This window comes from Dendrobates tinctorius, unplaced genomic scaffold (assembly GCF_039654945.1).
Source record: "Dendrobates tinctorius isolate UK_male_01 unplaced genomic scaffold, ASM3965494v1 ptg000223l, whole genome shotgun sequence".
NCBI classification, from domain to species: Eukaryota; Metazoa; Chordata; class Amphibia; order Anura; family Dendrobatidae; genus Dendrobates; species Dendrobates tinctorius.
The window spans coordinates 25,264,158-25,279,803 of NW_027361890.1; the positions used below are offsets into that span (position 1 = coordinate 25,264,158).

Below are 15,646 nucleotides of genomic sequence, written 5' to 3' on the forward strand. Positions count from 1 at the left end.
TGAAAAAATATCGGAAGTCGGTATCGGAATTCCGATACAGCAAGTATCGGCCGATACCCGATACTTGCGGTATCGGAATGCTCAACACTAGTGGTGACGTGTTACTATTCTACTTTTCCTCTGATTGTTACACTCCTGGTTTTGGCTTACAAATACTGAGGTAAAAAAAACTCACCAAATTTGCATGTTGGCCTTATGGCGTCTAAAAACATGTGGATTTTGTCTTTGCCTTGAAGGAACATGTTTTTTTAGCATCGTTTTAAAGTGATTTTTGACACTTTTCTTCAGCGTGCTTTTAATTTACATTTTTATATGTGCACACAGATTTTTTTTTTAACAGGTTTTCAAGCGGAAACCTTCCAAATCCATCTCCAAGTCTCAACACTTCTCAAAAGCTTGACGTTTGCACTCAGTACCTATGTGCACATGGCATCTTTTTGCAGTTTTTTTATTTATTTTAGGACATAGCAGAATCTCTTAGTTTTTAAATATCTTAGCAGTTTTGAGGAAGATTTGAAGAGTTTTTGCTCAGTTCTGCTTTAAAAACTTCTTGAAAATCTGTGTGGTTTTTGGAGCAGAAACTGAGCAGTAACTGGCTATGTGCGCTTGGTGCTTTTTAGACAATTTTTCCCAGGCAAAGCCACTTCAGGAAAAACCCGTCATTTTTGCAGTGGTTCCTCCACCAGCATATTTTTCCTTTGTGCCTTCCACTTGGAAGCTATCCTAACAATGAACATTATTATTGTTTTGAATCATAAGAAATGGAAAGAAATGCAGTACTCACCCAATCCTGTATGAATTTACAGTTTAATCCATTAAGTAGAAAACATGGTTACATGCGGTGGTGCAAGTGTCAGGGGAGTGATTCATAAGAATAGGAGACCTGACGGAGTACGGCCATCTCATGCCTTTCTGGCGCTTCTACGAGTCCTAATTAGAGATGAGCGAGTATACTTGTTGCTCGGGTTTCCCTGAGCATATTCGGGTGGTCTCTGAGTATTCTGGCGTGCTCGGAGATTTAGTTTCTGTCGACACGGCTGCATGATTTGTGGCTGCTGGACAGGCTGAATGCATGTGAGGAATGCCTGTTTGTTAGGCAATCCCCACATGTATTCAGGCTGTCTAGCAGCCGTAAATCATGCAGCTGCGTCGATGACACAAACTAAATCTCTGAGCACGCCAGAATACTCGGAGGACACTCGAGCATGCTCAGAAAAACCCAAGCAACGAGTATAGTCGCTCTTCACTAGTCTTAATCTCAAAACGCCTCAAAAACTTGTTTCCGCTCAAATTCCACTCCACAAACTCAGTGAAAAGACTCTATGTTCACTGTGAACTATTGATGTGAATTTTGATATGCTTCGAAATCTACACCAACGTGTATTTAACGAGTATTTGAAGCATTTCTTTGTATGGATTTTGAAGCAAATCCACTTCAAATGCCACATCAAAGAACTCTATGTGAGCACAACACAGGATTGACAAAATTTATGTTGCCTTGTTGTGTAACCAACTGTTGGTATTAAGAAAAGTACAATATCTCTTTTTATCCTTTATCCTTAAAACAGAGGAAACCGTGTTGTAATGTAACACATGCATTCTTTGATGAGGGAATAGAAAATGAGAAATGTATTTTCCCCAGCTTCACACAGTTACCGCAATGTGTAGAAAATGTGACTAGTATGGTAGACGAGTCTCCCAGCAGACGAAAGGTTAAATATAAATGACATATTAAATGTGTCATTTAGTGTTCTGCAGATGGATGGAAGGATCAGGGGGAAGCCATCGGGGAATAGGGGTAATGTGTCCGAGAAGCAGGACTTTGCCTTACAGACACTTATGCTCATGCCTCCCTATCTGTCTAGAAAAGCATTTCTAGCCCAGTGTGCTTGCAATTTAAAATTCTCTCTACTCTCTCCACAGCGGCTATGATTTTGACTTTGATTACTACAGAGATGAGTTTTATGAGAGGTGAGTGAAGCTGCGTGAATGCACTCTGACCTATTTTTGTTCTCCCGTCACAGTGTGAATTGCATTGAAGCGGCGGGGGGGGGGGGGGGTAGGAGAGAAATCAGAGTCTACAAAATGCAATCACATCTCTGCATTGTAAGGCAGCACGACAGGAGGGATGGCATTAATGTGCTCAATCCTCCGACCAACCTAGAAAGGGAAAGCTCACAAGACCTATCCAGACATGTTGATCTTATTTAGGATGAAGGCAAAGAGCATGGTGGGTATTGTGAGTAGAGATGAATGAATTTGTTCGGATTTTGTCCCCGAATCTGATTTTGACATATTCGAACAATATTCGTGTCAAATGTATGTCTTATGATCGGTTTTCAACATATTCAGTAATTACTACAACCATTGATTCCAATGACGTTCGACTGTGTTCAACGAATATTGCAAATACAATATTCGATTCCAATCGTATTCAAAACCGAATACGGACAAATTCGCTCATCTCTAATTGTGAGTGAGCCGCAGATCATAACATCTACCATTCTATAATTTTGAAGGAACTGGAGTCCCCAGAAAAGCCACATTTTTGCCTCCGATCATACATGTTAGGGCACATACTTGCGAGAGATTTGCACGATTCTCGTGCGAGTCTCTCGCATGAAAACCTGGCACTGCCACCGGCACTCGCAAGTGAGGATGAGCCCTTAGGCTGTGTTCACACATAGCGGTTTTTTGCGTTTTCAAAAGCACGATTTTGCCGCGAAAACTCAAAGAAAAGCATCCCATGCAATCCTACGGGATTCCACAATGCTGTGCTAATGCGGATTTTTCCACGGCAGAATCGCATCGCGGAAAAATACGCAGCGTGCTCATTAATTTTGCAAATTCATTGTTCTGCTTACTCTCCGCATGTGGCTGTGCCCACCATGCGAAAAGTAAGCAGAACATTTGCGGATGGTACCCATGGGCTGGAGGAGAGGAGATTCTTCTCCAGGATCTGGGTACCATATCCCTGTAAAAAATAGAATAAAAATAAAAAAAATCGTCATATTCTCACCTTCCGACGTCCCGCGCAGCGTCCCCAGGCCTCCGCGATGCTCCCGGCAGGTCCCGTTCCCAGTGATGTATTGCGGCAATGCATCACTGGGAACAGGACCTGCCGGGAGCATCGCGATGATCGGGAACGCTGCACGGGACGTCAGAAGGCGAGAAAAACACGATTTTTTATTTTTTTTATTTTTCACATTAGCTCTTTTTACTAGTGATGCTGCATAGGCAGCCTCAATAGTAAAAAGTTGGTCACGCTCCTCAAACACTATGTCTGACGAGTGTGACCAACCTGTCAATCAGTTTTCCAAGCGATGCTACTGATTGCTTGGAAAACGCTAGCATTCTGCAAGCTAATTAAGCTTGCAAATCGCTAGTTTTTCAGCGGGAAATAGGTGGGAATTAAAACGTGGTTTTCTCGCATATTTACCGCTGAATGGAATTATGGAATTCCCGTGGAAATTTCCGCGGCAATTCCGTAACGTGTGCACATAGCCTTAGACTGCTTACAGCTCTATTACATATTTTTCTCTCGTGTTATGGGAAAATGGAACTCATTCCAGGGGTCATGGAGGCCTTTCTGATAACCAATAGCTTTGTGATGATAAATAAGTTAGCGAGAAATGTTGGACCTATGTCATTTTTCAACCTATATCACTATGTAATTCCTCAATCAGCCATCTGTTTTTCACATAGGTGCTCTGGCTGGCTTTTCAGTAATAGAACGCTTACCCATTATGTTCTTTGTGGCTGTTCACATGTTTGTTTTTTTGTAGACAGTAATCTGCTAAAAATCTGGGGTTTTTTTCTAAGTCACAGATCGACACAGTGCGGTCCCTGATTAACACTGTAAGAGCTCATGCACATGACTGTATTTTCGGTCCGAGTGTGATCTGACAAAACATCGAATCGCTCTCGGACCATGAGGTCCGAGCAGGTCAGAAGAAAACATCACAGCACGCCCAAGTTCGATCCAATATTCGGAACGCACTCTGCCTTGCAAGTCAATGAGTCGGTGGAAATCATCAGACTGCTTTCGGATGACATTGTCTTGATTTCCCTGGACTGACAGAATAGAAAAGTTGGTAAAATTGGAGCACACTATCATCACAATCTGATAAAACTCTGATCATAGTGTGATGTGCATAATCGTCCCAATTCTCTATGAAGAGTGAAAATACTCTGGTGTGACCCTGGCCTAAGGCTACATTCCAATGATGACTATTTGGAGAGTTTTTGACGTTGAAGATTTTCGCCACCATTTCTGCAACTATTAGGTAAATTAGGTAACTTGCATATTTTTTCATTGTGTTTTTGAGTTTTGTTTTTCTTTTTCACGTGCATTTTTGTGTTTTTTTGTCTTTTTGGTATGTTATGTTTTAAATAAGGCTGCATTTTTATACTTCCTGGTATTTGGCTTTGAAAAAGCTTTATTGATATAGTCATATGCAGATTATACGCGTTTTGAGTGTGTTTACACAAAGTCTTTTACCTCCAGATTTTCCGCATCTAATGCATCTATGGGGAAAATCCGCACCTTAAACTCAGCGAGCATACCTGCAAGAGAAATTGACATGTTGCGGATTTCAATCATGCACCTCAGGTCAATTTATGTCACATAAAAAAAGCAGAGTGGGCATGAGATCTCTATAAATCCCATATACTTTGCTGTTACTGCAAGATGCTGTGCTTTTGCACAGCAAACAAATGCAGCCTCAAAAACTCAATGAGGGAACTTATCCTAATACATAGGAGATGATTAGTAGTTTATTTACTGATGAACAACAGTCCGTGTTTTTACGTACCAGAAAACACAGATAACTGAATGATGCTTAAATGTTGCCCAACGGACATTGACTATCATGAGTGCCATCATTTTTCAGGAAAAAAAGCACAGCATGGTACACTATTTTTTCAATAAAAATTATATAATCTGCAGTAGAGGCATGTGTGATCAGAGCCTTACTGGTGTACATGCATGAAAAGTGTGGGTATAAAAAGTGTGACAATAAAGGGAATATGCATCAGAAAATTACCTATTATTTAAAGGGAACATGTCTCATCGGGAAATTATATTTACCTGCAGATATAGGGTTAAGTAAATCCTGTGTAACTGCTTACTGAACCAGAGGCTACCGGAGGAAAGTGAAATGTTATTCTTGCTCACTTCTAGTCATCGGGGCAGTGCAGAAAATAACTCCACTGTAACTCCACAACATTTTGATTGACAGCTTTTCCGGCAGCGTGTGTGTACAGCATGTGTGCGTAAAACAGGCTGTCAATCAAAGTGCCGTGGAGTAATTGTTGGCACCCTTGAAATTATTCAAGAAATTGAAGTATTTCTCCCAGAAAATTATTGCAATTACACATTTTGTTATACACGATTATTTCCTTTGTGTGTATTTGGTACAACAGAAGAAGAAAAACTGAGAAAACAAGTCAAATTGGACATGATTTCACACAAAACCCCAAGAATGGGCCTGACAAAATTGTTGGCGCCCTCAAATTAATATTTGGTTGCACATCTTTTGGAATAAATAACTGCAATCACTTCCTATAACCATCAACAAGTTTCTTACACCTCTCAACTGGAATTTTGGACCTCTCTTCTTTGCAAACCGCTCCAGGTCTCTCATATTTGAAGGATACCTTCTCTCAACAGCAACTTTAAGATATCTCCACAGATGTTCAATAGGATTTAGATCCAGACTCATTGCTGCCACTTACGAACTCTACAGCACTTTGTACCCATCCATTTCTGGGTGCGTCTTGAAGTACCGTATTCTTCGGACCATCAGACGCACTTTTTTCCCCAAAAAATTTTGAGGGAAAATGGGGTTGCGTCTTATGGTCGCAATATACTTACAAATCCTGTGGCGGCGGCGGTCCCGGTGGCGGCGGTCCCAATGCAGCCTCCCTTCCCAGGCTGGTGCGGATGTGGTACAGCTGTGGTGCAGCCTTGGCTGTGGTCTGTGCTGCGATGGTGTCGGGGCTCTGTGCTGTGTGGGGTGTTCCGCCGGTATTTCATCAGATGGCCGGAAAGATGGCCGCCAGGGGCAGCGCATGCTCATATTCAGATATTGGCAATGAGATCTCGTCCCGAGATCTCGTCTCCCGAGATGTGAATCTAAGCATGCACAGCCCCCAGCGGCCATCTTTCCGGAGGCCTCTGCATTGCAGCAATGTAGTTGCAGGGCTTCTGGGCTTTGATTAAATGCCGGCATAGCACCCCATGTAGCACAGAGCCCCGCTTCTGCCACACCACAGAGCCCCAACACCATCGCACCACAGAGCACAGCCACCGCCGTACCACAGTCTTACCACAGCCGCACCAGCCTGGAACTCCTGCTGCGGACAGAGCGCTGCCACCTCACAGAGCCCTTGCCACCCCACAGAGCATAGAGACCCCACAGAGCACAGCCATGCCACAGAGCACAGCCACCCTACAGAGCCTAAGGCTGGTTTCACATTTGCGTTTTTTAGCGCTGGAAAAAAACGCATATGTGCGCATGCGTTTTTTCCCCTATATTTAACATGGGTGCGCATACCTGCGCGCTTGTAAGCGCATGTATGCGATTTTCATGCGCTGCGTTTTTTTGGGGTGTGCGTTTGTATTTTCCAGACGCAGCATGTTGCATTTTTTGGCCCTGCAAAAAAGCGCATGCGCACGTTTTGCGCTAAAAATGGCCATTATAGCCTATGGATGCGCATATGTGCGCACTGGCATGCTCATGTATGCGTTTTTTTGCATATGCGTTTTTTTTTTTTAACCATGGAATTTAGGGGTTTGGGTTAGAGTTAGGGTTAGTTAAGGGGGTTTAGGGTTAGGGTCAGGGTCAGGGTTAGGGTTAAGTATGGTTTGGTTAAGGGTTAGGGTCAGGATTAGGGTTAAGTATGGTTTGGTTAAGGGTCAGGGTTAGGGTTAGGGTCAGGGTTAAGTATGGTTTTGTTAAGGGTTAGGGTCAGGATTAGGGTTAAGTATGGTTTGGTTAAGGGTTAGGGTCAGGGTCAGGGTTAGGGTCAAGTATGGTTTTGTTAAGGGTTAGGGTCAGGATTAGGGTTAAGTATGGTTTGGTTAAGGGTTAGGGTCAGGGTTAGGGTTAAGTATGGTTTTGTTAAGGGTTAGGGTCAGGGTTAGGGTCAGGATTAGGGTTAAGTATGGTTTTGTTAAGGGTTAGGGTTAGGGTCAGTTAGGGTTTGGGTTAAGTATGATTTGGTTAAGGGTCAGGGTTAGGGTTAGGGTCAGGGTCAGGGTTAGGGTCAGGGTCAGGGTTAGTAAAGTCATGGTTTGGGTTAGTGTGAGGGGCCACCTAATGTTGGAAAAAAACGCAAACGCGGTAAAAACGCACTAAAAACGCTGCGTTTTTTTCATGCATGCTCATAAAAATGCTTGAAAAAAACGCAGCAGTTGTATGCTTTTGTATGCGTTTTTTTGCGGGAAGAACGCGCTGCAAAAAAAAGCAAGTGTGAAACTAGCCTAAGCCACCCCACAGAGCCCCGTCACCCCACAGAGCACAGCCACCGCTCCAGCCTGGGATAGGATTTCCCAGAGGTTACCGCACCTGCCTGGACCACCGAATGACCACTCCTCCACCTGTGCCAATCCCTTCCCTGGTAAGTTGAATTCGGACTGTAAGACGGACCCCCATTTGACACATTTTTTTTTTCTCTCTATTTTCCTTCTGAAAATTTGGGGTGCGTCTTATAGTCCGAAAAATACGGTATGTTTGGGGTCATTGTCCTGCTGGAAGATCCATGATCTAGGATGGTTAAAGCACTCAGTGTCACAGCCATCCCACAGAGCCCAAGCAAAACAACTTGAAAACATCTTTGAACATCCACCATATTTGACTGTAGGTTGTGACGGACTCAGCTCCTGCTGAGCCCATTTTTTGAGTGGACCCTCTGGGTCGTGGCACCCACCCACCGAGGGCGAGCTGACCTTGTGAGAATCCACCCCCTATACAGGGAGTGTCAGGGGCAAGACCAAGGGGGTGAGCCACCACGACTGCTGGGACCAGACGGCCGGCTCAGGGGACACTAGACGAGTGTCTGACGACAAGGACAAGCAGGAAGCAAGACGAGACTAGACGTAGGTGCAAGGTATCTTCATTAGAATAACACAAGATCACATACAGAGAAAACAAGCAAAACGTGCAAGGTGCGCGCGTGGGCACGCCAAGGTCCATAACATGGTACGTGCCAAATGGCACGCCTAGGCACAGGTAATGGCAAGATGGCATCGGACTCCGGACTGCTGGCAAGCCGACAGGGTCCAGGGATCAGGCTGCGGACGTCAGCTCCGGACATCAGGCCGTAGTCATCTGGTTCCGGACCTCTGGCAATGGTCGGCAGGTTCCGGGCATCCGGCAGGCAAACCAGGGTTCAGGCAAGGAGGCACGACAGATATCCAAGCAGGGTGCGTGTTTAGGGAACACGCCAAGGTCCAAGGCTAGGTGCGTGTGTAGGGGACACGCCAGGGTTCAAGACTAGGTGCGTGTGTAGGGGACACGCCAGGGTTCAAGACTAGGTGCAAGGCAAGGTGCGTGTGTAGGGGACACGCCAGGGTTCAAAGCGAGGTGCGTGTGTAGGGGACACGCCAAGGTTCGCAAACGAGACAGGCTGCGTGTGTAGCCACGCCAAAGCATAGAATAAGACAGTGCGTGTAGAGACACGCCAAGGTACAAGGTATAAGACAGAGTGCGTGTCGAGACACGCCAAGGTTCAAGGTACAAGACAGAGTGCGTGTAGAGACACGCCAAGGTACAAGACAGAGTGCGTGTAGAGACACGCCAAGGCACAAGACAGAGTGCGTGTAGAGACACGCCAAGGCACAAGACAGAGTGCGTGTAGAGACACGCCAAGGCACAAGACAGAGTGCGTGTAGAGACACGCCAAGGCACAAGACAGAGTGCGTGTAGAGACACGCCAGGGTTCAGAGCAGGGTGCGTGCTAGGAGCCACGCCAGGGCACAAGGAAGGGCTGCGTGCAAGAGCCACGCAGGGGGCACGCCACACTGGCCAGTACACACGGCTGTACACAAACACGTGGCACTTACCACGGCACAGGAGACGGCCAAGGGGAACCCACGCCGGGGTTCAATGCAAGGACAAGGCAGGGAACAAGGCAAGGAATACAGGCAGAAACAGAGCCAGGTCAGAGAGAGGACAGAGTCTAGCAGCGGAGCGTAGGCAGAAGCCCAGAGCCGGGCCAAGGGAAGACCTTGGGACTAGACAAAGAAACGAGCACTAAGGAGAGGAGAAATGGTGCGTGTGCCAGGGAGCACTACAGAGCACCATAGGAGAGAGCGAGGCAGAGCAAGCAAAGACTGAGACCATAGGGAGGAACACAAAGCAAGGAATAGCAAGGCAGAGAACACAGGGAGGACTACAAGTCAAAGCATAGCAAAAGCAAGACATGGCAAAACAGGCGAGGCAGAGAACAAAGGAAGGACTACAAGTCAAAGCATAGCTAAGGCGAGACATAGCAAAACAGACTAAGACAAAGAACAGCAGAAGGACTACAAGGCAAAGCAAGGCAAAGACAAACATGGCACGAGAGACAACACAAGACAAGAGGCGGAATACGAGCACGGAGCGTGTGCAGAGACGCACTACAGAGCAAAGTGCAAGGGCACAGAATAGAGGGAGCAACCCCACAGACCCAGAGCCTTGCAGGGAAGCAACACAATAATCAGGCCCTGAGCATAGGAAGAGGCGGCCTGATATAGGGCATAGCACCTCCTCCTCCAGGTCAGGACCAGGGGAGAACTTCCGGGATTCTAGACATGACGAGATGATAGCAGAACCAGACAGTGCAGGATCTTAGGAAACGTCACATGATCAGGGTTTCAGACATGACGAGATGATCACCGAACCAACCAGTGCAGGATCCTAGGAAGAACACATGATCCGGGATTCTAGACATGACGAGATGATTGCAGAACCAGACAGTGCAGGATCATAAGAAACATCACATGATCAAGGACTCCAGACATGACGAGAAGATCACAGAAGGCAGAGCAGAAACGCAGGGATCCTGCAGCTCAGACATGAGGTGAGTCTGCACACAGCTCTAGCGAACATGCAGGACAGCAGACAAAACATGCGCATGCACATCACTCCAGGAGTTCTTGAGACAAACAGACATGGCAGACATGGCGGACGTGACATAGGTACTGTGTTCTTTTCTTTGTAGGCCTCATTCTGATTTTGGTGAACAATAGAATGATTTGCATTACCAAAAATCTATATATTGGTCTCATCTGTCCACAAGATCCTTTCCCAGAAGGATTTTGGCCTACTCATGTCCATTTTGGTGAACTGCAGTCTAGCTTTTTTATGTCTGTGACAGCAGTGGGGTCCTTCTGGATCTCCTGCCATAGCGTTTCATTTCATTCAAATGTCAATGGATAGTTCTCTTTGACACGAATGACACCCAGAACAGCTAGAATTTGTTTGGAACTTGATTGGGGCTGCTTATTCACCATCCAGACTATCCTTCGTTGCAACCTTTCATCAATTTTTCTCTGCCGTCCACATCCAGAGGAATTAGCTAAAGTGCCATGGGTAAAAGCAAAAAAACAGCAACTTGTATAAGATATCACAGAGTAAATAAATCATATATTGTTATAATCATTTGCATGATATAAATAACGGGGACTATAAAAATTTGTTTACACCAAATCAGCATGAATCATATAAAATGAAGATGTAGAAACACCACATCATCTTAGAATAAAAAAATAAACTTTATTGAAAAGATCATAAAAAAGTACATGGAAATTAGCCCATAATAGGTATCACATGCCAGAAATAGTTAAATAAATATGTAGTATGACATATGGAACTCTCTGCCATATGATGTAATGAGTAGTGTTGAGCGATACCATCCGATATAGAGAAATATCGGATCGGATTGGATCGGCCCGATACAAAAAAAGTATCTGGTATCGCCGATTCCGAAAGTCCCATTCAAGTCAATGGGACAGAAATATCGGAATGAAAAAAAAACCTTTCTTTACTTGCACATCCAGTTCGGGAGGGGGGGGAAGAGTGTGGGCGGTGCGTGGGCGGACACTGTGCGTGTCTGTGTGTGCGGGTGGGATCTGTGCGGGCCTGCCGGGGTCTGTACGGGCCTGCCAGGGGTCTGTACGGGCCTGCCGGGGGCTTGTGCCGGCTGCCGGGGGTCTGTACGGGCCTGCCGGGGGCTTGTGCCAGCTGCCGGGGGTCGTGTGTGTGTGTAGGCATCGGGCGATGCCTGCCACAATGACAGTGATTGACACATTAGCCAATGATGGGACAGTAGTAGTCCCATCATCCGGCTAATGTGTTGAATGTAAAAAAAAATAAATTATATATATATATATATATATATATATATATATATACACACATGCTACAGACATACAACATACATACAGCATACATACTACATTCATACAACATACATATATACAACATACATACAACATACATACTACATTCATACAACATACATACTACATACATACAACATGCTACAGACTTACAACATACATACTACATACAATACATTCATACTACATACAACATACATACATTCATACAATACATACTACATTCATACAACATACATAGTACATACAACATGCTACATACATACATTCATACAACATACAATACATACATATAGGCATACAGTACATATAACAGAGTACGTATTCACCATTACTTGTCACATTGTTCCCCGAAGCCAGTGTCATCTATGAAAAAATATGAAAATAACAAACAAGCCATATACTCCCTGATCCGCAGAAATCCACGAGTGTCCCATGCCGATTTCCCGTGGAGAACAGCAGCATCAGCTGATGCGACCGCTCTCTACGGGGCTCCAGGAATCCAATGACGGGACGTAGGTATCCTTCCGCACTGTATTCCTCCGCCACTGTAAAAAAAAATAGTCCCTAGTCTCACTTTTGGCATTGCTGTGTGAAAAAGTTCCCACGCAGCTTTTGCCATAAAGTGAGACCAGGGACTATTTTTTTACAGTGGCGGAGGAATACAGTGCGGAAGGATACCTACCTCCCGTCATTGGATTCCTGGAGCCCCGTAGAGAGCGGTCGCATCAGCTGATGCTGTTGTTCTCCACAGGAAATCGGCGTGGGACCCTCATGGATTTCTGTGGATCAGGGAGTATATGGCTTGTTTGTTATTTTCATATTTTTTCATAGATGACACTGGCTTCGGGGAACATTGTGACAAGTATTGGTGAGTATGTACTCTATGTTACATGTACTGTATGTCTATATGTATTGTATGTATGTATTGTATGAATGTATGTAGCATGTACAGTATGTTGTATGTATGTTGTATGTCTGTAGCATGTTGTATGTAGTATATATGTAGGTATGTATATATGTAGTATGAATGTAGTATGTACTGTATGTCTGTAGCATGTAGTATCTATGTAGTATGTTTGTATGTTGTATGAATGTAGTATGTACTGTATGTCTGTAGCATGCTTGTAGTATGTATATATTTTTTTTTTTTTACATTCAATACATTAGCCGGATGATGGGACTACTACTGTCCCATCATTGGCTAATGTGTCAATCACTGTCATTGTAGCAGGCATCGCCCGATGGGACTTGTAGTCCCATCGGACGATGCCTGCACACACACAAGACCCCCGGCAGCCGGCACAAGCCCCCGGCAGGGCCGTACAGACCCCGGTAGCTGGCACAAGCCACTGGCAGGGCCGTACAGACCCCTGACAGCCGGCACAAGCCCCCGGCAGGCTCATACAGACCCCCGACAACCGTCACAAGCCCCCGGCAGGCCCATACAGACCACCGACAGCCGGCACAGGCCCCCCACAGTCGGCACAGACCGCGCATCATGATGACATAATTTCAGCAGCCAATCACAGCCACAACAGTGGCTCATTGCATTATGGGGACTTCGATTCCGGTATCCGATATTGAAAAAATATCGGTACTCGGTATCGGAATTCCGATACAGCGAATATCGGCTGATACCCGATATTTGCAGTATCGGAATGCTCAACACTAGTAATGAGTGATTCCCTGCTAAAATTTTAGAAGGGACTGGATGCTTTTCTTGAAAAGTATAATATTACAGGGTATATACACTAGTTTCCTTGATATTGCGTTGATCCAGGGAACTAGTCTGATTGCCGTATGTGGAGTCAGGAAGGAATTTTTTTCCCCAATGTGAAGCTTGCTGATTGCCTGATGTTTTTTTTTTGCCTTCCTCTGGATCAACATGTTAGGGCAGGTGAGGATAGGATATGGGTTGAACTAGATGGACTTAAAGTCTTCCTTCAACCTTAATAACTATGTTACTATATTTGGTGTGAAGAAATCACAAGACACAAATAACTATATGGGAAAGTATGTGAGACCAGTATTGTATAGATAATAGCACTCAATAACCACCATTGTCTATATCCTATATGTATCCGCAATCAAGGAATAATAATAATAATAAGCGCAAACAACACTAAAGGTATAAAATAGTATAATGACATGAATGTATTACCAAAGCACACTCATTCATTCACAATCATACATATCTACACTTCACTACACTTCGTATTGCCCACATCTGTTACTTGCCACAAGTGAATTTGAATGAGCATCATATGTTTGAAACAAAGTTTCACAATTTTGGAAAGGTGACCCCTATTTTGTGGGGGGTTTGCGTGAAATTATGTCGAATTTGCCTTTTTTTCTCTCTTTGTTTTGTCTAGTTACAATACACACAAAGGAAATACATAAATACATTTTCTGGGAAAAATACTTCATTTTCCTGAGCAATTTAAAGGGTGCCAACACTTTTGTCCTTGACTGTAAAGCACGCTCACTGTATAGCACTGCTAATAATAATCATTGATATTTCTATAATGCCAACATATTTTGCTGCACTTTACAAGTCAGAGGGAACATGTACAGAAAAGACATTACAGAATACATATTTCAACAAATACAAAGTGGGGTGAGAGCCCTGCTCTCAAGCTTATCTATGAATGCCACAGTCCGAATGAGCGATCCTGTGTTCTCTATATGATTACAGCTGGCTGACATAGCTGGTGGCTTATCTCTGCAACAACATTATGATCAGCAGTCTAAAATCAGATCTGCCTTGCAACGTGGCGCAGGGCAGTAGCCATGGGTGAGGTACTCGCATTTCATGCTTTGGCACACTATATGAAAATGAGGATCCTGGCTGGGTGTGTGTACTTGAGCTATGGGGGCATCACGCCTTTGCAGGCCGCATGGTGACGGTAATTTTGGCTGGCCAGGACCAGGTCTTAAAGTTCAATAAGGGAGACACCACTTAAAAGAAACTGTCTTTTGCTGAACAATAACTTGGTGGGAATTATATACAACAGATAGTGGGTGCATATCGTCATGAACGTTTCTCTGAACACATGGAACATCTTCTTACTAGAGTTGAGCGATACCGTCCGATACTTCAAAGTATCGTATCGGATGGTATCGGCCGATCTTTAAAAAAAGTATCGGTATCGCCGATTCCGATACTGGAAGTCCCATTCAAGTCTATGGGACTTCCGGTATCGGAATAAGAAAAACCCTTTCCTGCCCTTGTACAGCCTCTCTGGGGTCTGTACGGGCCTTTCGGGGGGCTGTGCCGGCCTGCCAGGGGGTCTGTGCAGGCTCCAGTGGTCTGTGCCGGCCTGCCAGGGGGTCTGTGCAGGCTCCGGTGGTCTGTGCCGGCCTGCCGGTGGTCTGTGCCGGCCTGCCAGTGGTCTGTGCAGGCTCCGGGGGGCTGTGCCGGCCTGCCGGGGGGCTGTGCCGGCCTGCCGGTGGTCTGTGCAGGCTCCGGGGGGCTGTGCCGGCCTGCCGGGGGGCTGTGCCGGCCTGCCGGGGGGCTGTGCAGGCTCCGGGGGTCTGTGCAGGCATCGTCCGATGGGACTACAAGTCCCATCGGGCGATGCCTGCTACCATGACAGTGATTGACACATTAGCCAATGATGGGACAGTAGTAGTCCCATCATCCGGCTAATGTGTTAAATGTAAAAAAAAAAAAAATTACATGCTACATACATACAACATGCATACTACATACATGCTACATTCATACTACATACTACATACATGCTACATTCATACTACATAAATACTACATGCAACATACATACTACATGTATACTACATGCATGCTACATACATACTGCATGCTACATACATACATACCACATATATACTACATACATACTACATGCATGCTACATGCATGCTACATGCTACATACATAACACATATATACTACATGCATGCTACATACATACTACATGCTACATACTACATATATACTACATGCATGCTACATACATACTACATGCTACATACTACATATATACTACATGCATGCTACATACATACTACATGCTACATACATACTACATATATACTACATGCTACATACATACTACATGCTACATACATACTACATATATACTACATACATACTACATACATACTACATGCATGCTACATACATACCACATACATAACACATATATACTACATGCATGCTACATACATACTACATGCTACATACATACCATATACATACTACATGCATGCTACATACATACTACATGCATGCTA

At 44.8% G+C, this 15,646-nt stretch overlaps 1 protein-coding gene across 2 annotated transcripts in view; it reads left to right on the forward strand.

The window, feature by feature from the left end:
* Positions 1–15,646, forward strand: part of RALY (RALY heterogeneous nuclear ribonucleoprotein) — a 506,407-nt gene that overhangs the window by 455,193 nt on the left and 35,568 nt on the right. For both annotated transcript variants that reach the window (XM_073555403.1, XM_073555402.1), the window contains one exon: positions 1,924–1,971. In XM_073555403.1, coding sequence (XP_073411504.1) covers positions 1,924–1,971 — 48 coding nt within the window. The remainder of the gene's footprint in view (positions 1–1,923; positions 1,972–15,646) is intronic.